The following is a 19,189-nucleotide window of genomic DNA, read 5'->3' on the forward strand; positions in this document are numbered from 1 at the left end:
AGCAGCGGCAGCAGCAGCAGCAGCAGCACCAGCGGAGCAAGCCGTGATAACAGCTGGAATAGAGGAGCTATGTCCGTGGGTACCAAGCCTCAGTCCGCCTCAGACAGCATCTGTGTGTCCCCTCGGTCTGCCGCCTCTAGGGTCTAAGCTAAAGTCCAGGGACGCACGGTTTCTGGGGAGCGCACCTACCTGGAGTCGAGGAGGGGTAGCTGTTTGTTATAAGGCCGGGCTTTCTGAAGCCCACTCCCCGCATCCTGCGTGGCGTCTCTCTGCCGCGAGCGCTGCGCTTTTAGGCTTCATGGCAGTGGACATCAAGACCATCCCTCCCTGATCCGTTTGCCTCCTGCGCCCATAAATTCCTTTACAGTGTATACTGAGACTAAATTAATCGACGTGCTGTGTCTATGTACCTCGGCTACACCTCCCCGGAGAGGACTTCTTGCCGTTGAGAGCTGGATATGCAGAGATTAACGTAAAAGGATGGATCTAATTATCTGTGTTTTGGGGCTGCTGGCGCTGACCGTGGAGGGCATCCGTTGCCAAGGAGTGTACGGTGAGTGTTCGCATCTTTCTTCTGCTGAAACCAAATGTGATCATGACCTTGTAAAACAGTGGCTGCTCATAAATCGCCACTTATCCCCCCCTTAAGAATAATAAATAAATAAATAAAATAATCCAAAGCAACATCACCTGGCGTTAGGGTGACAAACCAGGTCTGGATGTCATGTTTGAATGAGAGGCTCCAAATGTTCCCAGCAACCCTGAGGTTATACAGCAAATCTCGTGTGTAGCCAATCATGCACAGCCCCTTTTCTCATCCAATCCATCACTCAGAATGGTCGGCGAGCAGCCTAAATTTAGTAGGGTCATAGATTATTACACAGGAACCAGGAAGAGCTGACTTGAAGCCTGTGGCCTCTCAGACTGGTCACCCACATACATGTAACCTGTTAATTATCATTCAGAAGGTCGGCACGGCGCTTGCCTTACATTAGGACAACTGGAGTTTTGAATGTCATCATAAGGACTGTGGTCTGTTGAGCAGTAACGTTTAGTATGCACAGTCATGAATGATTTTAAACGCAGTTGATCAATCTGTCTACCTCGTCCTTATGTCTGTCTGAATCTCACTCAGTCTCTCCCTCCCACTCACACACAAACACACACTCGCATTTTTTTTTTGTCTCTTACCCTGTCTGCTTGTGCAACCAGTGGCACAGATGATGGCTCATATGAGTCGCCATCCTCCCAGCAGCAGCAGCAGAGGCAGCGGCGGCGGCACCGTGAGGAAATAATGATTCATGTGCACTAACACTGGGCCAGGGAGGAAACCTTGAGGCGCACAGCTCCGACCTGTCGGCGGTGACAGTGGCTTTGACCAGAGCAGAGGTTGTGCTGGGAGAATGGGAGGTCAAGTACGGACCTGGGGTGGTCGTGTTTCGGAGGCCGTTGCCAAGCACTAAAAAAGATCTTTGTCGCCACGGTGTGCGCGTGTGTTTGCGGAGATGGTGTCGCAATAAAAGGTTACTGTGAGCATGACAGGAGAAGTCACGGTGCTGCACCAAACCACAATCCTTGATGCACAAGGATATGTTTTACTCTAGAGCGAGGAGGTGAATGCGATAATAAACCACAGCACATGTCAGGGCAGCTGTAGCATGACTGCTTATATCTGTGCACAGTTATGCACACCACCACATTTCTCCTGTTCTAACACCTGTTGCAGAGATATTTCACATTAAAACATATCCAGATATTGTAGCCGACACTTATCGATTTTACCTCGTTTTTCAAACCTCTCAGTACTCATTGTACAGTGTAAGATTTGCACGTAGGTGCCGTTGTTCGGAGTTTGTGCGCTCCTCCATGTTACCCTTTGAGCCTGAGGGCATTGCCTCTCATCAAACATCGAAGTGTGGAGAAATCATTGCCGTTACTTAATTCGATATCCGTATCTACTAAATCGGTACTCTCCAAGCCATACATATATTCAGGGGAGACAGGCTTGACATTAACCATCAAAACCGATCACATGAATGTCAGATCAAACATTCCCGGTGTGAGCAAGCTTGTCCATGCTTCAACGTGTGCGTGCAGATGAAGACGCAAGCTCATTAGAAGGAATCATATCCCATAATGCTCATAGTGGTGTTGCCATAGTGTTATGTGTGGATTAGTAGGCTCGAAGCAGCAGCAGCAGCAGTAGCAGAAGAGACTCGGGAGATGTAGCAGATGGAATTGTTTGAGTATTTTCTGTAATTGTCTGTGTTTGTGCTCCTGTGGATGCACGTTTGTTGTGCAGCCTGAAAATTCCCCTGAGCATATAGTCACCTCCTTTCTCTCCATCACTACTGTGTTTCACCTATTCAACAGTAAGTGTGCTTTTGTAAGGATTTACATCTGTCCTGCTTTCTTGCTGCTGCTGCGTATTTCGGGTAATGTAACAGGAAAAGGGCTAGAGGTAGATAGATAGATAGATACAGTGCATCCTTGTTTATGGACACAAACTTGTATATCACATTCTTGCAAACGCTGAGGAGCCATTGGATGTTTAAAGCATACGGAACGTCTTCAGAGAGGTGGTCTGAATGAAAACAGCAAGGTTCAAAGGTCAGCATTTATTATTGATACTGGTAAAACATTAGCATGCATGTTGTGTCCCCATCCATTGTATTCACTTAAGGTTTTGACACATGAAGGGGGGGGTTCAGTGAAATGGAGCACTGTGCACCAGGTGGAAGGCGGCAAGTGCTTGACTGAATAAAATGAAGGCTGTGAGAGGATAGCATACAATGGTGCCAGTAAGTTAGAACTGGTAGAGTTTCTCAACAGGTTTTATAGAGGGCAAGCCCCCGCGTGAATGACCCTAGTCATACCTTTGAAACTGGAATATCATATTGGGGTGAATATTCTCATTGTATACGGTGAAATGCATTTCAGTGATAACTGTGCATACCACCAGATTCCATCAACACCTTTTCTTTGCATGCAGAGCATCACATATCTTTTTCCCTCCTAGATTTCCACATTAGCCCAACATCAGATGAATGGGACAGTTTGTGAAAATGAGACTTTGAACGATTATTTTTATCCCCAAGCATTGGCCTACGTCATCGCTGCCGACTAAGTGGTGGAATCGTGATGTAGTAATGAAGAAATCACATACTAGTGTGTTAAGTGGTGCTGCCAGAGTCATTAAAGAGGATTGATGAAGGCTAGTCATCCCTGCATGACTCTAGGCCACGGAGAGAAAAAGAGAGACACCACTAAGGTAAATCTGCTGCACTCCTTCTCTCTCGTCCTCCCTATCTTTTCCTCTTTTTTTTCTTTCTTTCCTCAGAGTGTCTCTCTTTCTTTCACCACATGCGTCACACACACACACACACACACACACACACACACACACACACACACACACACACACACACACACACACACACACCCTTCTCCAGGAGTCTGCTCTTTTATCTCGACCTGTGCTCATCTCTGTGTTGCTCTCCAGAGCTTCAATAGGCCAGTAGCTGCTCTTCCATTATAGCAAAAGGAAATATCCGATGACGTACCTACAAACCTGCTAAATATTCTCAAGTGGCATGTGTGTGCAATGTTGCTGACAATCAAACTGCACAAAGTAATAATATCAAATGGCAACAATGGAACATGACGCTTATGATAGAGTGGAAATGCTCTTCTGCTTGTTACTCTATCTGGAGATGTACCGCCTTCAGTATGTTCTCTTTGCATCAAAGTCAGTCAGCGACAACCTCCATGGGATGTGCAGATGTTCCTGATTTTGTTTTGTGTTATGCTACTGAATAGAAAAAGTTCCTACTGCTTTTTCTCCCACCCCACTTCTCTCTCTCTCTCGCTCCCTCTCGTTTGCATTGAAGTCCAAGCAATTGCTGGGGTTTCTTTTCATGAGCCCCGGTTCAGACGCTTTGGCTTCTAAGCTATGCAAATGCATTCTGCCAGTGAAACTAAAGCCGTCTTTGTTGGTTCTCAGAGGCCTCCTCCACAGAGTCCTTCATCATTCCCTTGGATCAGGACCTTCACATTTCCCACCGTAATGAGACCACAGATAACTCTATCTCTTCTCCTCCCTCCCACTCTCAGTCCCTGTCTCCCAGCCTGTCTCTCTACTCTGCCTGTCTCTCCCTCTCCATCCCCCGGGGAGCAGCCAGTGGACATCTTCAGTACTGTATATACGCTTCAATCAGAGGGATGTACAGCTGGGTAGAGGAAGTAATTCATTGCAGTGCAACAGTGTGCAGTGAACACTGGGGATTACTACATACCCCTGGGTGTGGCTTCTTACAGCACCAATTCAATCATTCTGAATGTCAGTTCTCTTTGGACCCAGTCCTCTGAGACTCGGACTGAATATACACTGTAGAGACAATGTTTGAACTTATAGTCTGAATCTCTCCTACTGTGCTCAGTATTCACTAGATAATCTTTGACAGTTTTACTGTAATACTTTAGCTTATACTAATACTACAATACAATGTTATTTAGGTGAAACCGCAGCTTTTCAGTTTAGTGAATTTTGTAAATCAGTCATATTGTCCAGGCTCAAATTAAAGGGCTATTACAACAATTTAGTACTGCATGTCCACAAAGCCGGGGGACCTTTGAGAGACAGTTTTCCGTTAATGATGGTCCAAATTTGAGCAAAAGAGGCTGCGATATCCAGACATTTAGTTGTAAGTACGGGTTAAGCTCCAAAAACACTGGATCCTACATTTCCAACAATGTAATTACTATGATATCATCAAGGTTGTTTTCTCAGACTTTAGAAAGCCTCTCTACAGCCACAGAATATATTATATAACTGACACCACAGGCAAAGTCCTGCCTCTCATATTTGTAAAATCGGCGAAGTGTCCCTTTAATTTTATCTCTGTGACTTGCTGCTTAGCTGCGTAGCCAAGAGGTCACGGTGCCCATGTTTATGTGAGGTGTGTGTCTGTGTGGCAGGTTGGCACTCTCCACTGGAAAGATGCCACTCTCAGATTTGCCCCCTCTCTGCCCCCCTTTAGCTATTTCGAAAGGTGCAGCTGTGTTATAGTTTGTCAGTAGGCAAAATGGAAAAAAAGAGCTGAGAGCTATACGGTTGCACAGTAGCGGAGAGTTTAACAACGTTGTCAACAACACATCCTCCTCTGCACAGAAAATAAGAAATTTCACTTTTTTTCTTATAAATTGTTGGAAGCAAAGATAAAGTCATGCACACCTGTAATGAATGGAATATATTTTCAGTATGGGTGTTCACTGAGTGTAATATTTTTTTCTTGATGATTAGTGTTCAAAACTATAAAAAAAGAAAGTATAATGTACCTTTGGCTACTTTGCACACATCATGAACAGCTGTAATTCTTTCCTCCTTCTATTGTGAGGATTTAGATGAGTTCAGGAACACAATTTACCTCTGGATCATTCAAGGCCAAATCCCCACCACGGACCAAAGAAGCTTATTGTAACCTGGCTGGCTGCTTCAACTGTTAAGCCCACATCCCCAAACCCTGAGCTACTTGTCCTGCTCTGTACAGTGCCGAGGACAGAAAGCTGCTGCTAATGATCTTGTAGTCATTCATTCATTAAGTGCTGTTCTGCTACATGACAAGACCAGCCTTGTGCCCTGGTTTGTTTAGAATAAAAAGTAATTCTCTAGTATGGCCTCTAACCTGCAGAGAAGGCCTGCAGTGAACCAGAACTGATACTCTTCCCTTTCTCTCCTTACATTCTAATGAAGTGGCAATTTATCACCTGGATCATTAAAAACAAGATATAAATCTTAGATGTCAACCTTGGTCCTGCTAATATTCGCTTGTACAGCAGCAAGGTTTTTATCAGTTGTGATTTAATTTCATGTAATAGTGTTAATTTCCTCATGTTGACAGACACGTGGTCCAACTCCAATAAATTAAAGCTCCAATATCTCGGTTTAAAAAGCCAAACAGTTCACTGTCATTGCATTGTGCTTAGTTCACATTCCCCTTTCTGTCTCCGTTAGAATTTTCATAAGAAATTGAGAAAATGTCCCATCTGAAAGGACATTTCGCCCTGTTACTTTCTTTTGGGTAGATGAATACAATTAACTACTGCAGCACTGACTATAAGTGACGCCAGGCAATGAAAAGGAAGATGAGTTATCATTCTGTTAACTTTGTCACTGAGGATCCAGTCTGGGTTTGCATTGCTAACAGGCCTATAGCTTGACCAGGAACTGTAATATCGTGTTCTTGGTTCATGCCCTCATTTGTAGTGACATTAGCCAGCAGTATCCTAGTGTTTTTTCTGAGGATGACAGAATGTTGGACTGTTTAAGTTTGACTATCATAAAGGCTAATGTTATACTTACGTGATGAAATGTCTGTAACAAGGGTGGCCTGTTGGCCTGTTGGCCTAGGGGTTTTGGCTCTGACCATGTGATTGCAACATCACTGGTTCATCTCCAGCCAGGGACCTTTGTTGCAAATTATTCACCATGTCTCTCTCTATCATTTCCTGTCTGCACTATACTGCATAGTAAGAAATGCCACAAAACATGTTAAATGAACTCCTATGAAAGACTGCACTTTATCGCACTTTATATATAGTAATTGAAAACATGTTTCAGTGTGCAGAGCCTTTAAATAGTAACTGGTATGTATAGCTGTCTAATAAATGTAGTGGATTATAAAATGTAGAGTGGTAGAAGCATAAAGTAGCATTAAATGGAAATACTCAAGTAAAGGACAAGTACCTCAAAAATATACTTATGTACAGTGCTTGGTAAGTGGGGTTAAGAAAATTTAGCTCTAGTAAAGGGTATCTGTTGTTATCTCCAGTTCGCTTGACCTGGATTTGTCTTTTAGCTGTGTTTATACTTGCAGCATACAATTGCATGTTTAATATGCTGTTTTCTTTGGAATTACACATTTCTGTGGTATAAAAAAAAAATCAATGTTAAAATACATGTCAAGTCAGGAGTTCGGCCATAAAGCAGGTAAAGGTTTTGACTAAAAATTGTATAATTTTGAACAAAAAAATTAAAAAATTATAGTACCAAACCGTAACGTATTATAGCACCAAAACATTTATGATCAGTGTAAACTCATGCCTCTTACATGCATTAAAGTTTGGCCAGACTGTAAATACATTGTACGTGAATGGATAAATAAGGCCAGATGCAGAGTGAGGCATGCAGCCGTATATGCTGCATGCTGATAAGAGCAGACCAAAATCCCTTTAGCCAGGTTTTTTAATTTGTGCATAAAGAGAAGAAACAGGTACGTTCATGCTTTTAGAGAGGCTGATCAAATGTGGTGTGAAGCTTATGTCCTTTTACCTGCTTTATAGCTAATGTGATGACATGTTGATGAACGCATGACTTAACTGTGCAAATTTCTTTTCTGTAAAGTGATGATTCATTAAGTGCTAAATCATTTCAAAAACTTGATCATGTATTTCTATTAAGATAGTGTTACATAATCAGTTAATATGTGCATTAGATCTCAATGAGTCATGCATTAGTTTTGCATTTAAAAACATCAATTCTATACCCTCATAAAGTTTTACAGATATTATATACTTTTTAGTGTCTGTGGTGTGTTTCTATATCTTGAGTTATCATTTGATGATCTGCATCACTTCAAATCACAGAGAATTATACATGCTAGCCAGCTTCAAAGTGACGCAAATGATGAAAGGGGCTCATTGAATATGAATGTCTCATCCTGTCTTCCATTACGCAATTCAGTCTATTGAACTGTCTTTGTTAAGCCAAACTGGCAGGACCTGCATTTACACACATAAAGTACAAATCACTCAGCAATCCCAGTAGGTAGCTGACAAGAGCATGCGGGTATCTTAGCAGCAGTGTGGAAGATATAAAGCAAAAAGCAAGCCAGGGAAGATTGGTACGTTGTGGCACCCACAAGAGGCTAATGCCAACCTTCAACTATGTCACTTCAGCCCACACAGGCATCCTAAGTGCTGCTCCTGTGAAGTGATGTCTGTTGTCATGGTGACAGTATGTGAGCCTGGAATTGCACGTCCTCTGACTTCCCTGTTCCCTCCCTCGCTTGCTCCTTCCCTCCCGTCCCTCACTGCCTACCCACTCGCTTATGCTCTCCTTCCGCTCACATGCCAGGAAATCAATCGCTGAAACAAATGTGAAGTGATTGCAGAAACGATGCTCCTCGCAGCAGCCTTACAATTGTGCACGAGAGCAGATGAGAATGCTGTGGGGGTGGGGCTGTCTTTTCAGAAATCACCATTTCATTGCTGTTAGGCAACTGCAGGAAGGGGCTCACTTATCTTTGTAGCAAATAATGCTTAAGCTTCTCTGACAAGCAGGAACAGTGGCAAAGTAAATGTGCTGACAATGATGCCGTCAGTAGTTTCCAGCTTCAAAACCAAACAGCCAGACAGCAGGGGAGCCACACATAGAGAGACCCCTGCATAAAACTGCCATCATAACAATACTTTCTCACCCCACCCATCCACACCAAAAAACACACATATCTATGCTGTATTTTTTCCCTCTCCTCTCAAATCTAGTCATCCCTCTACTGGCAAAAAGAGACTGACTGCAGAATTGTGCTGTGGCTCTGCAGAGGCACTGTGAAATTTCGACACAGATGAACATGCAGTTTGTGTGAGTGTGGAAGCATGTGTACCCATTTTCTGTCTGCGTGTGTGCTTTTTCATCTATCTAGGGCAACACTTTGCTGAGATATTAATTTAGCAATGTGATTTATCACCACGTTCACACATCAGCCCATCTGAGCAAGACTCATCATGGATGCTGAGTCTTCCTCAAAGTGCCTGCGAACATGTGATGCAGTCATTACATTAATTTTACACTTGATTTTACACTAACTAAACCTCCTTTAAAGGGATATCCAACTGTCTGCTGAGCCATTTTTATGTATTATTTGGCTTTGTGTTTATCCCTCAGTAGTCTCGAAAAAACCTTATTCTTCTAACAGAAATTCACAACGTAAGAGCTAATCTCTTTAGCGTCATGCTCTTTTCATCTCTTCTCCAGACACAGTATATCCCAGAGGCTGTTACACCCATGGGGATAACCTCAAGCCCCTTGTATTGTCAGTTAATGGCTTCCTATGGAAAAGCAAGCAGAGTTATCAGGAGTAGGCACTTCTCCACTGAGACTTCACTCAGTTGAGAGCAAGATTTAATGCAGATGTTGGAGTTCTTGTGCACTTCTGATTGTCTGCCCTCTCCCTTTTTTTTCTCTATTCAGGCTGCTGCAGCAAAACCTTTGCAGGTCATTTTAACAGGAGATATACTGTAGGAATTACTGGTATCCATGCATCAGTTGCTGGGAAAAATACACCCATAACAGTCAAATAAGTCCAGAATAAAAGAAAAAAAAAAAAAAAAACCTCTTGCTATGTTGCCCGAGTTTACTCACAGTTTGGTTTTAGAAATGTATCAATTCATGAGGTGTGCTTCGTTTTATAGAGCTTTTTCCTCGCCACAATCAGCCCACGCTTTTTGCCTTCAGTGAAACACTTCCATGATGTACTTCATTCTCCCCTGGCCTCAACAAAGGCTCGCTTCAGCTATTCATGGCCTGGATTTCTTTTTCTTCGACTCAGTCACTTTTTATTTATTTATTTTTTTTTTTGGTGTCCAGGTGTTTTTGTTTGACAGGAAAATCAAATCATTACAAAGACAGACTTACAGTAACATAAACTTTACCAAATTAAGACTTTGCATATTAACACAAGTTCAGTTACTGATAAATTCAAGATTGCTATTGCATGTTGAAATTGTATTATATGCAGCATGTGTTCCGTTTGAAAATCTGATGCTTTTCCTTAATGGATTTTTCAGCTCATTATATCTTCTAATGTGTTGAGTTAAAGGTGTGATCATATCATATCATATCATTCAATTAAAAGATTCATTCAGTGGTCACAGACTTGAAGAGAAAAAAAATCACATGCCCATACATGTGCATACAGAGAGAGACACACTTGGCCATCCTTTTTCCTTTTTCATGTCAGTTAGATGTGTTTCATCTGAAGATGACTGAAGCCTGAAGGGGGCCTCCTCAAATGCCACACTCGCAGCTTGAGCTGACCTTCTGCCCTTTTGCATCATTTTTGCTCATCATTCATCCCCATTTCCCTCCATTTTATGTCCCTTGTGCCCTTACATTGCCTTTTCCCTTGCATGCAATATTATTTCTCCTTTGGTTCTGGGTGTGTACCAAATGCCTCAGAGAGTAGCATCTTTCTGAGCAGTTAAGACATCTTAATAATAAGGAATGGGCTGGTTACACCTTTCCAGTGACCCTTCATCGGCATGATTACCTTGAGGAGGTTGCTAAAATATATATTGGAACAGAATTTATATTAGTCTGTTCTTGGGATGTAATCAAAGGTCTCTCTGCTAAGCAGAAAAGCTTTCCCAAACAGCAGCTTGTTCTCTAGCTAACTGCCAGACTTACCATGGATTTTATCCTCTAAACTCAATTGGGGGTATGGTTGATTGTGTGAAATTGCAGGTCAATAGTCAATCTATAGTTGATTGTGTGGAGACGGTTGTGCCAGTCCTTGGGATCTCAAGAAGAACACTAGTATTTACTTACTGAATGCGTATGCTGCTTCTTCATTTTAGGGCTTTATTCTGGGTGGAGACACAAATGGGAAACAACAGAATTATACATAGCTTACCCAACTATTTTGAACAAAGTAATTTCTGAAACTTTAGCTGTGACCATAGTCCCTAAGATTAGAAATCTGGTAAAAGCTTTTACCAAAGTTAATTTAAATACCCCCTTCTAGGTTTGAATTTCTTATTTTGTAGGAGTGTTTACCAAATGTAGAATAATTCCCCCTCCATTAGCACAGGTGATTTAAAACCACTCAGATATTAGAAATTTATCAGCTTCAATAAAAGTGAAGCAATGCTCCAGGCCATTTAATCATATTATTAAAAGAAATGATGAATCTTGTATAATTAAAAATGTATCACAAAATTGATTTTATAGTAACATCTGGTGAAGTATGATTTCCCATTGGCCTTCAGGCCCCCTTTTTAAGGAAAGCGGAAATTTTATAGTTATTAATCTGTGTAGGCAGAAGTAAAAAAAAAAAAAAAAAGTCTGAATGCATTAATTCCAGGATGCCTTGTTTTAAATGAGTTTGGTATGGCTGGGTTAAGTGTTCAGTGTGCTGATATGGGACCATGCAGTTATTAAAGTTTGTTGGTAGGGATATTAAACAGCTAGAAAAATCCCAGCTTTGCCACAGAACAGAAGACTTCAAAAAAAGCTTTGAAATGCACCAATAAACCTCAACATATTAGTGGATCCTCAGGTCCTCTTGGCTCATCAGAAGAGCCAATGCAAATCCAGTAATAGTTTCTCTGAATGCATTAATAATGCTCTCCAAAGAGGTGGAACCTGGGTGCTGTTTCCATATTGCTATCCATATTTATATCATAAGCCTCATATCAGCACTTGCTGATAATATTCATGAATTCTGTAGCAATTGATCCAGCAGAAGTAGAATAGTGAAATTTGGCTGCGCCCCCTATGCACTGAGAGCCTCCTGCAGTGGGTGTCTTAGATGTTGGTATTGTGCGTGAGTTGCCCGCGTGCACGTGTGTGAATGTGCGTATCCGTCTGTTTGTGTGTGAATTCCCCGTGGATTTCTGTGATGCTACCGAGGTAATTGGATGTGTGACGCCCACCAAAAATCCCCTTTAGCCCTGGGCAAGCGCTCTTTCAATCCCAGCGTGCCTCTGTGGAAAGCACAACCCAAAGGAAGGCTTATTCTTTCAACTGGCAAACATCAAATGGTTCCCTGTTCTCTCCATCACAGCCTCCGTCTATCTGCTCGGCTGTAACATCAGAGGAAAGCCCATTAACATGTAATGACATGACCATGCACATGCATGGCAATCATAGGGAAACATACTACTGAGGATACACACCCTGCTCACTTCACTTCTTTTAGTTAATAGCTGTTGATTTTGCAGTGACAATTATTTTGGGAGAATTGGAGAACTGATGGTTCTCTCATGGGGCTCTGGGGTAGGCACTCAAAAGTATCAAGAGTGTTAAATTATGAAATGTACCTTAGCCCTGGCATAGAATTGAATTAATGAGGGTTTGGCTGTTAGGGAATGACGAACAGCTACTGTAGGCTTTGCAAACTTCCATCATCCAAAACAATAAGTGGAAGCTAACTCAACAACATTAACCAAGGAGAAACAGCAATTAACTGATTTGTATAGTGTCACATTATCATACTAAATATTTGTTTAGAGATGAGCTGCTGTGTTTGCACTGATAGTGGTCACATGGCCGTGCAGTTCATGCAGTTGGTATATTTTAAGGTTGCAACTACAATTATTTTCATCATCTATTAATATGAAATTTTTATTGATTGTTTAGTCTTGAAACTACACTACAAATTCCCATGTCCCATGTCTTCAAATTACTTGTTTTGTTCAGTCCACAGTCCAAGACTCCAAAGTTTGCAGTTTGAAGGCTGCAACTAATGTTTTTTTAATCTTTGTTTTAATTATTTTAATTTTATCTTTCGTAGACTTTTTCAGTAAATTGATCGATCCTTTATTCTACAAAATGTCAAAAAAGTGGGAAAACTACTTTCAAAAAGATGACATCCTTAAATTGCTTTTTTCGTCCAAACAACTCAACACCCAAAGATATTCAGTTGTTTGGCTACAACTAATGATTATTTTCATTATTGATTAATATGATGGTAATCCTTTAGACTAAAAAATGTCCAAAAATAGTGACAAATGATGATCAGGACCCTTCTGAACCTGAGATGACGTCATCAGATCGCTCATTTTGCCCATCAATAGTTTAGAGTCCAAAGGTCTTCAATTTACAGTAATATAACATAGACAAAAGGAATAAATCCTCACATTTGAGAAGCTGGAATCAGTATTGCTTGAAATTCTCACTTTATGACTTAGTGGATTGTCAGAACTATTGTTGATTGATGACGATTAATTGGTGATTAATTTTGAGTTTGTCAATAGTAGATTAAGTGGCTAATCATTTTAGCACTGATCACTTTATAATCATATGAATTGGAGAAAACTGCAATATTTTAATCATATTTTTGGAGGTGGAACCATTGAAAGTTTGTTTGTTTCGTGGGGAATGAAGGAATGTTTTTGTTTTTTTTAATTTCACTCTGTGCAGTAAAAAAACAAATTTCAACTCTTCTGCTTACCAAAACACATATCTTAATATTTAAAAATCTAACCTAAACCATGGATATTCATCTGCAGGGTTTTCACCGCATATTATGTCACTGCTCTGTGACATTCATTAACCCTGTCCTGATTCATTGTGCTCTGCTACAGTAAAAACAACACAGTGAAAATAATATTACTTCTACTCCATCATTCAGTGAATATTAAGTAATTAAATAAAATAATAATTATAAATAATTAAATAAATCACTCCCAAATCGCTGCTTTGCATGCACAGTGCACTTAACTTAAAGGTGTCTAAAGTTATGAAAAAGTTCTTACTTTAACATGTTGGACGGTAGATGGCAGGAAATGAAGTGTCATTTGTTCCCTTACAAAGCCATATGGACTTTACAATAGTATTTTTTAGATTGCTAGTTTTTAAGTCAAACACGTCTTTGTTTTCCTTTGCAGTAATTGTTATTTTTAATTCCCTATGCGATGCAAAAGCAATGTGTGACGTCCTTTTAGCTCAACAGGGCTAGTTTTTTAACAAGAAGCCTTATTAATAATGCATGACAACGAGGGGGCCAGAATAAGGTTTCTTACTCGAGAGGATGCCTTGTTTAGAAAATTTGATCTTAACTGTGGGTGAGTATTTGTCTCCACAGTCATGCACCTCTCTGCATGCAGCCTGATTACGCACACACACACACACACACACACACACACACACACACACACACACACACACACACACACACACACACACACACACACACACACACACAAGAACACAATGGACCATGTCTTGTTGAAACTATCATGATCCCTCCAGCTGCCAGTGTTTGACATGCATGTGACTGTGTATATGTGTTGTTGCATGTTGTTTTTGCATGTAAATGTGTGTCTGCAGGCATTTGTATGCGTTAAACACTGCGGGCTCTTTCATTCCAATGGTCTGACCTCCCACTGAATCACACACTGCAATGGGCACGTGCAGAAAGACAGGGTGGAGGAAGGGGATCTTCCTTTCCTTTCCTTCCTGTTTATCTGCTTTGATTCCTCTCTGGTTATTTCTGTGACCTTATTTTTGAAGTTGCATAATACGCTGCTGGAGGTTTGGGTGGAGGGCAAGGGATGTGGAGGCAGTGGGGTGGACGCAGAGCATTGATCTAAACTGTGATGACAGATGAGGCTTTCTCCCTCTCACCTCCTACATGCTCTTGAGGGTAGGTGAGAGTGTGGCAACAGAAAGAAACCTTAAAGACAGCAGAGGATTTCGTCATGGCGACAAACACGGTTTACTGAGAGGGATGTGAGTGAATAAAATGGCACTCCCTGAACCATGCAATTCATTCACACACACATAGAGGATCCCAGTTGCATGGGTTTGCTTTCTGCTCTTGTATGTTTTAATCCCCTGCTCTCTCTCTCCCTTTCAAACACACTGATGCAGGCGAAACAAGTCATTATATCGCCATTAAGTGGCTTGTTGGAGACATCATCATGGCTGCAGCGGAAGTAGGAGTCAGCCATGATGTTAACGTCATTAAAACGCCAAGAGGGGAACAGCTGTGGGAATTGCTCACTGCCCTATCTGCTCAAACTCATTAACTTATGGCATAAAATTGCATGGTCACACATAGCTGTGCTGCAACAGCTCAAGCTGAAATAGGTTTGGGTTTTTTTTAAGGAAACATTGCAATTAGGGATGGACGATATTGGATAAAACCCTCTATCGAAGTATGTATAATTAATTTAAAATGAATTTAATTTATAGAAAAAAATCAATTACGAAAGTGTAAATGGATAAAATAATTAGACGTGAATGTCTGTCCTTGCCTAATCCAGTGGATTAAATATCTGACAAATCAAACTTCACCACACTAATGCACAAATCATATTAAAATCCAATATTCCCATAAATATGATTCTGCTCACTTTTTGGCAGCATTGCCCACAATGGCCTAACACACACAGAAATATTAAAGGGATAGCTACCATCATATAAATGATTCCTGTTATTCTGTTTACTTTCTGTACAGAGTATATGTTATATATCTAGTTTTAGAGATTTTGATGAGACTATTAAACTGCACGTCTACTTTATGAAGTTGTTTATTCTGTCTTTCAGATTCCAGGAAGTCTTTTTAAAAACCCACCTCACTCATAAATGTGTTTTGCTTTTTGTTAGTTCACTGGGATGTTTGAGCTGCACGGTGGAGAATGATGTTCATGCAGAGTTTGAAAGTTTTTCTGTTCTCACCTTAAATCTCAGTTTAAGACATAGTCGTAGTCCAGAATGCAAATTACACATGTGATGTGGAAACTGGAAGCCTCCAGTTCCAGATAGTGATGGTGATGATGTTGCACTTCATTTACATAAGAAGACATTTTTATAGTTACATCTTATACTGTCTTTGACAGAAAGACATTTGGAAAACATGACCTATGTTTTAATGAGAACCATTATGCTCATATACACTGATTATAATAAGTTACACTATATAGCAATTTTCAAAAACACGTTAGAATTTGCCTGACAAAAATATATAAAAAACAGGAACATCTACAGTATATAGTGAAATAAAATATATAAACAGAATGCATCAAAGATAAAAGCTCACTGTACCTTACTAATAATATACCAATAACAATAATAGTAATACACACACACACACACACACACACACACACACACACACACACACACACACAAGCACTCACAGTGAAGTTGAGGTACCACGCGAGACTAATGGATGTTTTTCCTGGCGACTGCATAATTCCAGCCAGAAAGTTTGATAGAATAAGTCCAAATGGACTTGGTTTCAAAGCTGCACTCCACTGCTCCAGTGTGGGAACATTTTGGATTTAAACTGAATGAGCGAGAATAGCCCATTAACGCAAACAAGTATGTATGTCGACTTTGTTTACAGTGGCAATACAACAGTATATTGCCTGTTAAGGAATGAATGACTCTCTCTACCCCTGTTCCAAATGTTTAGTTTTTGTTAACAGAGCCATTTTCATTATTGTTTTGGTTGTGTGGTTTTATTTTTTTTATGTATAATTTATTTAGGATATTTTAATAGTTTTTACATTCCAATTCCAATGTCTGAATATTCCTAAGAATTATAAGTTCATTGCTCTTTTAAAGGGTGTACTTGCATTACTATGCTATTAAATTATCATTATGTTTATTATATCAGTGGTCTTTAAATGACAGTAATATGGTTTATTGCAATTACTCCTGGGACAAAATATTTTCCAACAAAAGACGTTTTTTCGTGACAGGCCTAATAGGTATCTATCTATCTATCTATCTATCTATCTACATATATATACATATATATATATATATATATATATATATATATATATAAAATGATTAATGTATTCACTTATATACAGAGCAGGAAACCAAAGAGGCTTATTTCTTATTAAAACTGCCTCACAACAGTCTCCACAGCTGCCCAGAAGAAAAAAATAGGTGGCTTGTTAGTAAAGATCCATCACTGAACTCCTGTAGCAGTCTGCTTTGCCTTATCCTTTCCTGCACTGTAGTGACACCTCTGGCCAATGAAGGGCATGAGATGCTGGATCCACCACACATTGCATTAGGCAATCCCCTCTCACAGCGGGTTAAGATAAATCAGATTTACTCTAGTTTATTCTCCTTTTCAGGCCTCATTGAATATATTTAGATTACTGCCTCTGTTCGTGATAATAGCACAGATTTATGGGAGGCTGCGTGTAAGTCTTTGTCTAATATTTGCAAAGCTTTCTTCATATTTTTTCATCTCTTTTTTTGGCCTTGTAATCCAGACTGCCACAATGCAATGGATACGCCTATCCCAGAAATCCTTAATGTATGATAGTCTCTGTGTTGTTCTTCGCATTTGTTCTAAGTGCTGCTTTCCTCAGATATGCGGTGCCCCCCAGATATATTGGCACCCTCTATAAAAGCTAAACTCCAAATGTTGTAAAAAGATAAAGAAGAAAATTAATGGACCATATTCTCAACTTGAGAAATAAACCGCTGTTAGTCATCACTGGTAATCAGGAATACACAAAAGATAATGGTTACACATATTGTACTGCAAAGTTTTTTAAACTTATTTAAGTCAAACCAACGCCCATCAAGGTCAAGAAATCAAGCCCTTGTGTTAATATGCTAAGTATTCTTTGCAGCATTTAAATGACTTTAACCTAGATATGCATTCTTTTGCAATTCTGTGCCATGTTGTATTTTATATTTGACGTTGAGTTTGTTTTTTTCTGGATGAATACTCTCTAGATGGATTTTATTGGATCTTTTCATAGGTTTACGGGTCTTCTTAATCCACTTGCATCATCAGCTGACATTACCGTATTGCTAAAAGCAGTATGTCATCACGTGTACTAATACGTAGCCTCTGTGTGCTGTAAATGTTTTATTGGTATACAGGGAATATGCTGGTCAATCTATTTACATAATGGAAGGTCTTTTATGGCGGGTTTCATTGGAGACAACTCCCCTTGGACTGAGGTTAAGTGGTTCTCTGCTTCCATCACATCATCTATGACAATAAAACGAGGATATTTAAGGTTATTACATATCAACTTTGATTTTACATGCAATAATTAAATCACGTAGCGTTACGCATATATCAAAAGTGAAGCATTGTGGTTGAGTTTACCCGAGCTGGGTAGCTTTTGGTATGCGGTGTAGTCACTGAATAATGAGTATCAGCTCTATCTTTGACAGTGCTCGCCATGGCACCCCATAAACAAGTCCAGGATGCAAGAATGCTCTCCTCATTTGTTGGCTTCGCTGCAGGGCGGCAGCTCTTTAAAGAGAATGAAATCTTTCTGCGAGATAAAGGGCAGATGGAGCTCACTTAAGAGCACCCTGCTCTTGTTCTTTTGCTTGTTTGCAGGCTAACAGTGCAAGAATGGGTACAGAAGGAAAAAAACAGCACTGCAGGATGGTAATTTTTAATGAGGGAATTTTTAGTGACTGCACATGATTCTATGCAGTGGATAGATAACCCAGAAAGGTAAAAAGTCAATTTCCTCAACAGCTATCTCCTTGGCAACATTATATGATCACTCAATTTACATCCATAAAGAGAAGAAAGGAGATTCTCCATCAGCTCTGTGTTTATCTTCCTCAGCGGTGTTCAGGATCCGGGGCTTATTTCCTCCTCCTGGTTGGCTTTACTTCCTCTATCATTTCCTGTTTCTTCTTTATATTATCCTAAAGCCAAGGTGCACAATGTAAGCGATGGATCCTTTGACTGGGCTTCTGAGGGAAAGTATTAGCAAGCATGGAAAGGAGGGGAGGCTCAGCAGGGAGAAGATTAAATTATCTCTTTTGAAGGTGTGCTGGCGCTTTCATGAGACAGAGGCCATTATTAATATGCAGTGACACATGCATACATCCAAAATGATCCTGGACGCTTCGTCATGGTTCATAAAATTCCCCAAGGTGCCTTTCACTCATTGCATACTGAGAGCTGCCACCACAGCTCTTATGAATCATAGTGGTCTGTCAGGATATATGGAAGGAGGGCAGGAGAGACAGAAAAGAGGGACAATGGCTCTTGTGTTTTATTAGATTGCCCAGGCAAAATTATATTAGTTTTGAGCAGTTTGAGTCTCAAATGTTGCTGTGGTGCTCTGTCCATGAGCGAAAGGAGGGCCAATGAACAGGCTGAAGGTTAAATGGGTCATGTATGCTGCTGTCAGTCTGGGGCATGATGAAGTCATTTTTTGATTTGTTGCTGGTATTTAAAGTTTAACTTTTGTCTCAAACACTTTGTACTAAAATGGACCGTGTACTGTATAATGCTTTTCGATAGCCATTTGTCAATATAGCATGCTGTTCTCTAGTTATTCTAATCAACTAAATGTAGCCAGGTTCAACCAGCCACACGGCATAATTTGCCTGTCACACTGTGATAGTGAGATAATATCTGTGTGTGATCCCATCTCTCACCGTCTTGACTGC

At 40.4% G+C, this 19,189-nt stretch overlaps 1 protein-coding gene across 1 annotated transcript in view; it reads left to right on the forward strand.

Moving 5' to 3' along the window:
- Positions 1–461: 461 nt before the first annotated feature.
- The window catches only part of LOC120789183 (MAM domain-containing glycosylphosphatidylinositol anchor protein 2-like), a 164,588-nt gene continuing 145,860 nt past the window's right edge, over positions 462–19,189 (forward strand). Inside the window, exon 1 of the mRNA XM_040125747.1 lies at positions 462–553. Coding sequence (XP_039981681.1) covers positions 481–553 — 73 coding nt within the window. The 5' untranslated portion in view covers positions 462–480. The remainder of the gene's footprint in view (positions 554–19,189) is intronic.

The sequence above is a fragment of the Xiphias gladius genome, chromosome 4 (assembly GCF_016859285.1).
Source record: "Xiphias gladius isolate SHS-SW01 ecotype Sanya breed wild chromosome 4, ASM1685928v1, whole genome shotgun sequence".
In the NCBI taxonomy this organism is placed as follows: domain Eukaryota; kingdom Metazoa; phylum Chordata; class Actinopteri; order Istiophoriformes; family Xiphiidae; genus Xiphias; species Xiphias gladius.